Source organism: Corvus brachyrhynchos, unplaced genomic scaffold (genome assembly GCF_000691975.1).
Source record: "Corvus brachyrhynchos isolate BGI_N302 unplaced genomic scaffold, ASM69197v1 scaffold489, whole genome shotgun sequence".
Classification (NCBI taxonomy): Eukaryota; Metazoa; Chordata; class Aves; order Passeriformes; family Corvidae; genus Corvus; species Corvus brachyrhynchos.
In genome coordinates this window covers 208,514-217,464 of record NW_008239772.1, presented here as the reverse complement: position 1 = coordinate 217,464, position 8,951 = coordinate 208,514, and the positions used below count along the sequence as shown (strand labels likewise).

Here is an 8,951-nt window from a genome sequence, read left to right as displayed (position 1 = left end):
CTCCTCTGCGTCAGTCTGCGTGGACATGGATGCTGTCACTATGCTTTTGGTTCCTTTCTTCTTTGCGACAATCTGTGTAGACATTGTGCTTGTTGCTCGGCTCCTTTTTTCCTCTCATTCTGAGGATGCTGTGCCATAGCTCTGATCCTAAGCATGGTGTACACAGTGCAGGTCATAGAGAAAAAAGAGAAGAGAACTGACAAGAAGATTATGCCATCCTTAACATCCACAGGGGACTCGATATTTTCAAAAACTGCTGTGTCCTGTCTGAAAGGCGGGAAAAAAGCATTCTTTAATCCTCCCCCCAGGGGCTGGGTATGATTGTTGAAGCCCCAGATGTAGCAGCCTAAAGTAGGACAAGCAGACAAAGTTGAGTATATATTCCGAATTATGTTCATTGTCTCGGAGGTTATCATGCAGTAGGCAAAATAGACTAATAAAGCAAATTTTATACCATACCCTGGTCTATACAGGAGCATTACAATCGGCAGATAGCTCCCCATGTGCGGAAAAATATAGAGAGCTAGGTACAAGACCCACGTAAGCATGTTGAACATCATAGTGAGTAGGTGGCTTCTACAATACAAAATTGTAATTCTGACTTTTCTGAGCAGCCAGCCCCACATTGGGCACCAAATTATGTGCTAGTTCGAAAACAAACTAGTGGGAGACACCAAGTCAGAATAACAATTTAATAGGGAAATAAAAAGAGGGGCAAAGAAAAAAAACAATAAAAGCAGATAACACAAAAAAAAGGTAAAAGAAAACACTGTCAAACTGACAGAGTCAAGGTACAACCTGAGTCCCAGTTAGGCAGGGTGGTGGTAGCAGTCTGGTAGAATGGTGGCTGCAGTCCTCTGAAGCAGTGATCCTGTAGTAAAACAGTCTGCTCTTCCTCAGGAAGTCCAATGGTGGCTGTGTAGCTCCTGTCCTCTGGAAATCCAGTGGGAAGCCGGTGTCTCTGGTGTTTAGCCTCAGATTATATCCACGATGGGATGCTTGGTTCCTCCCTCTGGGTGGAGCATCTCACAATGGGGTAATGAGTCATGAGGCAAAGTGTTGATTAGGCTCATTAACAGAAGATAGTCCGGAGGGAGTTATCTCTGAGTCAGGCGGCAGGACAATGATGGGCAATTAACAGAAAGATAGTCTGGGGGGAGGAGGCAAGGAAACACTGCCCCACCTGATTTCAACAGCTGATGGGGATGGTAATAGAATACACTGCAACCCAGGACAGAAGTGTATCTCAATAACCCATGTTCCCGGGCCCACGTAATGAGGGCATTAAGATCTCGGTCTTTCACGATCTCGCCTCTCTTAGAGAGGATACTAGCTAGGAGTCGAGTTCCCACCTCATAATCCATAGCTTCCCACCTGCAGGTGCTCACTCGGCCGCATGAACTACGGTCTCTGGCCACTCGGCTTTGAGGCTTAGCCCCCAGCTTTACTTGGCTTTGGGGCTTATCCTCCAGCCTTTTAATCAGCTTTGAGACTGGGACCCTGGCTTTACTCGGCTTTGAGGCCACCAGCTCTGATCCCCCAGGCTCCAGCACTGATACGATTAATCGGAGTCTTACCGCATTTAACGAACCTGCATGTAGCAAAACTCACTCAGGTCCCTGCCGTTCGGGCGCCAGGTTTAGTGGGGGGGGGGCGGTCCCGGGCGCAGGAGAACCAGCGAGAGTCACAACATGAACACCGATACGATTTGAGCATCGTGCTCCAGTTTTATTGTTTACCTCCACCAAGTTATACTTTGAAAAGTTCACGCCCCTTTCCCACAAGAAAGCCTCTATGCAGCGGGGGAGCTGACTAGTGTATGCCTTTTCCCAAGGCTGCTGGCTAGCAGGTGCCTTGCAAGCCTATCTTCAGCCTGAGGCCCTGTCAGGGGTACTTCTGCAACAACCAAGCTCTCCTGGGGTATCATATGCCCCCGTTCCACAAGGAATTCCTCTACAATCGCACTTGTTCTGCGCTCTGTTAACAGCCAGGACATTCAAAGACCAACTGTAGCAGTTCAAGTCATGACTTCTTTGGGTAAGGATCTGGTAAGAGCTTTTGCATCTCCCTCCTCATTTTGTTGAGGAGGCTGAACTCAGAGAGGAAGCACTGGCTGCCAATACTTTGGCAAACTGGAGGTAATCCAACAGTGACTGCTCTACCTTATCCACAGCAGCGTGAATTTCATTGATGTGTTTCTCCATATATCCACAGGACCACCAGTCTGGTGTAATGAAGGCTGTGATTGACAGCTGTCTCCACCATCTGCTCAAGGCAATAAAGCCTCTCTGTAGCAGTGTCTGGACCAAGGATTAGTCTTTTGTCCTGTGCAGTTGATGCTGAATAAGAACAGAAAGTTTTTCGATGTCGTTGAAGATGTGGACATGTTACTCCTTGTGCTTCCTGTGCTGGAGAAAGACAACCTATTCATCCCAGCAGTCATATCCTGTAAGCCTTTATTGTCTTGGAGGACTGGTAGTGGCACATCATCACCACCTTCTGCGATTTGCTGAGTCCTGTCTGCTGTCCTGGGAATGCAATTCTCCTTGGGCTATCATAAACATCTTTTTCAGGTGCAATTTGCTGTCCAAGCAAATGGTTTTGATGGTTCATAAGGATGTCATAAACACTGTGTCGGTGGCATTCCACCTGGCAATAACAGGCTCACAAGAGAAAATCTTTTAAGTTCTTTTCCAGTTGCTTTGGTGGTGGGAGGAGGAGTAGCATATACTTCTTCTGGTCTTACACTGTGGAGATGAAAAATCCTGCAAGTTTTCCCTCAGGGCTGTATCATCTTGGCATGCAGATGGAGGTGCAGCATTGTCCTAGGATACAATAGAAAGTGTAACCAATAGTATGTATTCTACTATCATCTTCACAAGCTGTTAAAGCAATGGTTGTTATCTCCTACCATGACTCATCCCTGATCACTCCCTCAGGGGACTATTTCTGTTTAATGGGCAACCAAGGACCAACCGCATGACTCATAGAATTACATCATCCCATTGTGAGATGCTCTGCCCTGGGGGAGGAGCCAAGCATTCCCACCTGGATATAATCTGGGGTTTGGAAGAGCACAAGCAGCCCTTACCTATGGGACTCCCAGAGGACAAGAGGTACACCACTGGACCTTCAGGTGAAGACCAGACCCTTCTACAGGATCAGCGCTTCAACAGGACCACTTCATCTGGACTGCCAGCACCACCCTGACTAAGAGGGTGTCAGGTTGTATCCTGACTCTGTCAGTGTTCTTGTACTATTGCATTATTTTAATTTTCCTATTAAATTATAATTCCAACTTGTGATCTCCCACTGGTTTGTTTTCACACTAGTACAGGGAGAAAAAAAGAAAACCTGGCCTGTTGTTCTGGGAGCTGTCAGAGTCAGTGCAGGGGCGTGGCTTGTGCACAGCCTGACCCCAGCAGCTCCTGACAAACCTGAGTGACATCCCATGGCAGGGCAGGTGTGGTGGCTGGGCAGGCACAGTTAGGGGACTGGCACTGCAGGTACCACCAGGACTTCGGATGTGCTGACACAGTATCCTCAGTTCCAGGCTGGAGAGAAGTGTGGAGGTGAAATGGGGTCCGGTTCTGGTGGATGCAGCCCTGGGATATCCCCTGCCTCCCAACTCTCTTGGAAACTGTGATGCTGCAGCAAGGTATGCCACAAAAAGGGGTTTAGGTGTGAGACAATTTTATATGTAAGGCATAAAAAAATCCATCTCCTGATAAAGTAATTTCTGCTTTTTATTCTTTGATCCTTTCCAAGATCTTGGCTTTTGTCCCAGAAAGGGCTGTATTTTACAACTGTAGGTTGTAGCCAGCAGAAAGCTATAGCATTACAGAAACTCCAATGTAGTGTTTACATCCATCACTTGAGATTAAACTGGCTTTTTGGAAACTACCATGAAAATTGGCCAATAGAGACAAAGTTTTACTCACTTACCTTTTACACATTGATTGAAAATTTTAAAAGAGGAAAACAAAACTAAATGCTACTCTGACATGGATTTAAAAGTTGAAGAAAAACCTGGAAGCTCAGCTTTTCAAATTTCCCAGGTTTTTTCTTTCAGTGCTGAACTGAACTGTCTTTCATCTGTCTGTAGTTAAGGACTACTCCCTTGTGCCATCTCATCAGAGCTGCAGTCTTGGACATTGTGATGCTCAGGCCATGGGGTGCCGGAGCGGGACCAGACCCCACTGGCAGAGGAGTGACACCTGTCAGTCCGTGCCCACCCTTGCTGTGAGTGTCCTCAGCCATCTCCTGAGGGGAGGTGCCTGAGCCTAGGTGTGGGTTTACTCAGGCACGGAGGGGTGGCAGTCAAGGGGAAGGGTGTGCAACCCCCAGTTCTGCGCTCCCATCCCCGCAACAATCCTGATCCTCCTGCTTTCCTCCTTTAATCAGAGGCATCCTGCCATGGGGACCTCCCATCCCAAGCCCAGACTGCCTTGTCTCCCATGTCAGGGTGTGACAAGATGCTCAGACTGTCACCTCTGTCACCTCTCAGTGTCAAGCTGCCTAGGGTTGTTGTAATGCCCCCATCACAGGCAGCTGGGACCCTCATAGGAAAATCCCCAAGCAGCTGAAGCAGAGAGCAGGCAGGTGTGTGTAGGCACAGTGGCTTGGTGGTGGCTGGCATTCTGTGTGTGATAAAGGGCAGGAGAATGAAAAAACTGAACATTTTTGGGTGATAGCCTAAGTGCTGGGAGAGGGGTGATGGAGGGTTCAATCACCCATTGCTTTCCTCCTGTGACAGTGGGGTGTTGCAGCACTGCCAGAGTAGCACTGGATCAGGGCTGCTGTGCCATGGATGGCTCTGAGAAGCTGGAAAAGCACCTTTGCCAAGGCAGCAAGCCTCCACCCTTTCAACTATCCCCTCTTCCCTCCCAAGAAAAATCAGTGTGGGTTTATCAAGCCTGCTGTGTTTGGTAATTCTCTGCATTTATTTTATTTGTCTGTAGTTTCAGGGCTCAGAAAGTGAAGGAGTGCTTTCATTAACGAGCTAGCGATTTCTCATCCATCACTGATACTCTCCCTCTTTGGTCTTTGGGAGGACAAAAACCAGTAAGGAACCCAGAAATCAAAATAGGTGTGGGTGCCCCTCAACGGCAGAGGCAGATCAGTCCTCTCTGGTCTCTCCTTATGAACCACCCCAGACACAAAGTCTGTTTGGGGGGGTCAAGCAAAGGAGGTGACTCAGGGGACACGAGAAGGACTGGCAGCGCTGTGTGAGTCAGCATTCATTTGTCTGCACAGCAGTGCTGCTGCCTGGCTGAGCTCTAAATGCAGAGGGGAGATTTTCTCCTTGGCATCCAATTGTGCCCCTCAGCACCACATCCTGCTTGGCCCCTGCCAGTTCCATGTTGTGGCTGGTGCTCCTCCTGCAGCCCCATCCACCACAGGAATAGACACTCCTCAGGATGTCCCAGAATGTGATTTTCAGAGGGATGTGACTGACCCTACAGCTCAGGGCAGTGTTGGTGGAGTGGCTGGAGGGACTGAGCAGCCCAGCCATCATCAGCCTCCCTCTGGTTTGGCAGAGGCTGTCTGGAGCAGAGAGCCTTCTCTCCAATTACTCACATCAGGCTTTTGCCCAAGATCCAAGCTCTGTAAGAGGACTCTCAGAAGGGATTTGCATCCAAGAAGGAGTGCTTCTCTCCACTGGGAACCTAAGCACCATTTACTACAAATAATAATAATAAATCAAGGTAGGAGGAAGCTTATCTGCATGCTGTTAGAAATGTGCCTCGCTTTCAGTGGAATTGGGTGATGCAAGGCCAACAAACATCCTATCAGCATAATATTCTTTTCCTAATCTCATTGAAAACAATTAGCAGATCTCCAGCAATCAAATCAGATGCTGAATTGAAAAACCCTGATGGGATTCTCTTGAAAAATGACAGTGATAATGAATAAAGGATAAGGGACTTTTCACCTTACATCTGCAGCATATTAATAAAGTGGGTCAGCCCCGAGGTGCAGGACTTTTTATACGAAGTAAAATATGTATTGTTACTTTTTCTGCCTTAATCTACTGTTTCTGGAGGGAGGTCTTGGGATGAATATTAATAATATTTGTTTCTTTAGACAGGGCTTTTTATCCACCATCCTTGTACAAGGGAGATCTGATTTATTATCCTCATTCTACAGCTGGAAAGAGAAGGAAAGGAAAACAGCTCACGTGGTGAGTGGGGCTTGAGGAGGAAAGAGCAGATAGTGTCCCCAAATGTGACTCTGTACCTTAGGCACCATGATCTTGGAGAAAGGTCATAATTCCTGGGCTAAACATGGTGTGTTTTACACGTTTAATAACTTACACAGTAGAAATTAAAGCAGCAAAAGAGCAAAGGGTTTGCTTTAGGTAAAAAAGGGTTTACCTAAGTCCCAACGAGTGTTATGAAAGATGAAGACAGCTAGTTAATTAATATCTGGAATCCAGGTAGCCTTTGTCTCTGTACTGTAGAGGATTACATCCAGACACAGTCTCTTCTATAAATTAAAAATTGCCTGAAATTTGTCTTTTCTAATCCCATGCTCATACTGTGTGTACCTCTGTGCTGTCTCCTTTACAAATGTGTTTTCTTTGAAGTCCGACAATCATGCGGTATTACATGTAAGTTAATTCATTTAGGTTAGTCAATAAGGTTTTTCTTTGCCCAAAGAGTTAAGGGATAGCAAAGGCGAAGATATGAATGATTTTTGCTCATTTGGCTGTGATGTGTTTTGCCTGATTCACCCACTCATTCCCACCATCTCTAGGATGAGCTACCCAAGCACTTCAGAGGAACTGTTAGTGAGATTTCTGCTTATTCTCACGAGTCTGTTTTTGCACTATCCTAGATTTAACCCTGACTAGTTTTGTCCTGGCCTGAAGGTGGTGCCTACTTTGGGCTGCCTGTCTCTTGAGGGCGTGGGATGTATGTGAATATTTGTGAAAGCAAAAGCTCCCAACCTCAGCAAGGAAGTCGTTCCTCCTCTCCTTTTCTGATCCATGGTGTCTCCCAGCACTCAAATCGCTACTCGGGAAGAGCTTGAGTGGTGTGACATTTCCTTCTGACACCTGTAATTACTAACTGAAGTTTAGTCAGGTCATCACTGCCTGTTGGTGACAGCAATGCTGCCACAGCTGTATTATGCAGGAGGGCAAATGAGGTGATCATAATTGTTGCTTCAGCTTTTAAAAACGCAGGAATATTTCATGAAAACTTTGGCTGGTGTGCTGGTGCACAAAAAATAAAGTATCTGTTATTACTGGGGTAGAGCTGGCCAGAAGTTATCCATCAGAATTGGCTTTTGTAGATAATTATTCAGTCAACAGTACATTTTCTTGGAAAGTGTGTATATTTTTGTCAATATTGTCAACGAAAGATTATGTAAATATACTCCTTTAGAAGCCAAGGTGCCTTGTTGCATCTTTGTCTTTTCATCTCCTCTATTAAATCAACAATATTAGGAATTCTTTTTCAAAGTTGGGTTATACAGGAAACACTGACTTTTCTTCCATTCCAGCTCAGCCCAAAACTGCAAAAGGTCTGAAGGCCTCACTGAGATGCTGATGCACAGGCACCTACAGAGCCAGTCCTTGTGGTTCTTGGAGATCTTTCATGCTACTGATCCATCCTCTTTTCTGCCCTCTTTATTTCACAGTTTTCACATTCCCAAAAGAGTCCCACCTGGGCCACAACACTGTCCGAGACCTGAAGGTCTGGAGTGACATCACCCCACTGAATTTCCACGAAGTGGCAGGAAACAATGCTGACATCCAGACAGACTTCTCCAAGGCAGATCACAATGATGGCTGTCCCTTTGACAGGCCTGGTGGGACAGTGGCACATGCTTTCTTCCCTGGAGACCATCACACAGCAGGGGACACTCATTTTGATGATGATGAATATTGGACCCTCCAATTATCAGGTACGTCAGGGTGGGAGAGCTGCAGCCAAACACAAGGGCTCACAATTTCCCTCTTCTTCGCTGGTGGCTGGAGTAGTTTAGCTTCTGCCACACCTTCAGCCTAGGCTTCAGGATCCCGTCTTCTTCTGATTCCTCTCTCAGCCTTGCTAGCAAAATCAACCCAGGCAGTGTTGAGGACACTTAACACTTTCAGTTCCTGGAAGCCTCAGTGGCGTCTCCACGTTTCTCCTTAACCTGCCAGCAATTGCAGAACTCACCGTCACCCAACCCCAGTCCCCATCTCTTCTGGGACCTGGAAGGTTGCAGGTTGGGTATGTGGCTGCTGGAGCTCCTGGATGGGGACTGCATTCTCTGACTTTGGCAGCTTTTGGGTGGCTTCACTGCCACAGGTCCCAGTTTCCTATTTTTTAAGTATATTATTATCTGACTTACCTGTAAAGGGCTCTGTGTTCTGCTGGGAAGAAGGCCTAGTTTTTTCTTGCCATCTCCTGTCTTCTACCTGAAATCAGGATGGTGCACTGGTTTTGCTCGGCCTGGTTTTTGGTAGCAGGGAGGCCACAGAGGTGGCTCCTGTGAGAAGCTCCTGGAAGTTCCCACCATGTCGAGCAGCGCCAATCCCTGATGGCTCTGAAAGATGGACATGCTGCTGGCCAAAACTGGGCCAATGAGAGAGGTTGGCAACACCTCTGTGATGACATATTTAAGAAGAAAATCAAAACAAAGTCACAAGAGATTTTGGATTCTAGTCAGATGTCTTGGTTTGAAAGACAGGTGTCTGCTAAGGAACAGATGTAACCCCTTTCCCTCCGAGTTACTATAATTTTGAAATCAAGGGCTTTTAGGCAAAGATGTGGGAAATAGGAATAACAGTTCTTTACTATTATATATATAACCAGTCAAACAAACAGCAATAACTATGGCAGTAACAGCAAACAATCACAAACCCAGTGCCAGCCTTCTTGGCTGTCAGGCCCTTTCCCCTCGGGGGCAGTTCCGGTCGCAGCTGGCAGGGGGGCTGGCGGGCCCCCCCGCGCGGG

At 46.9% G+C, this 8,951-nt stretch overlaps 1 protein-coding gene across 1 annotated transcript in view; it reads right to left on the bottom strand.

Moving 5' to 3' along the window:
- Positions 1-8,951, bottom strand: part of LOC103621497 (enhancer of filamentation 1) — a 27,097-nt gene that overhangs the window by 13,688 nt on the left and 4,458 nt on the right. The window contains 4 exon segments of the mRNA XM_017742929.1: positions 1,958-2,055; positions 2,134-2,250; positions 2,252-2,355; positions 2,357-2,463. Of these exon segments, the coding sequence (XP_017598418.1) occupies positions 1,958-2,055; positions 2,134-2,250; positions 2,252-2,355; positions 2,357-2,463 (426 nt within the window).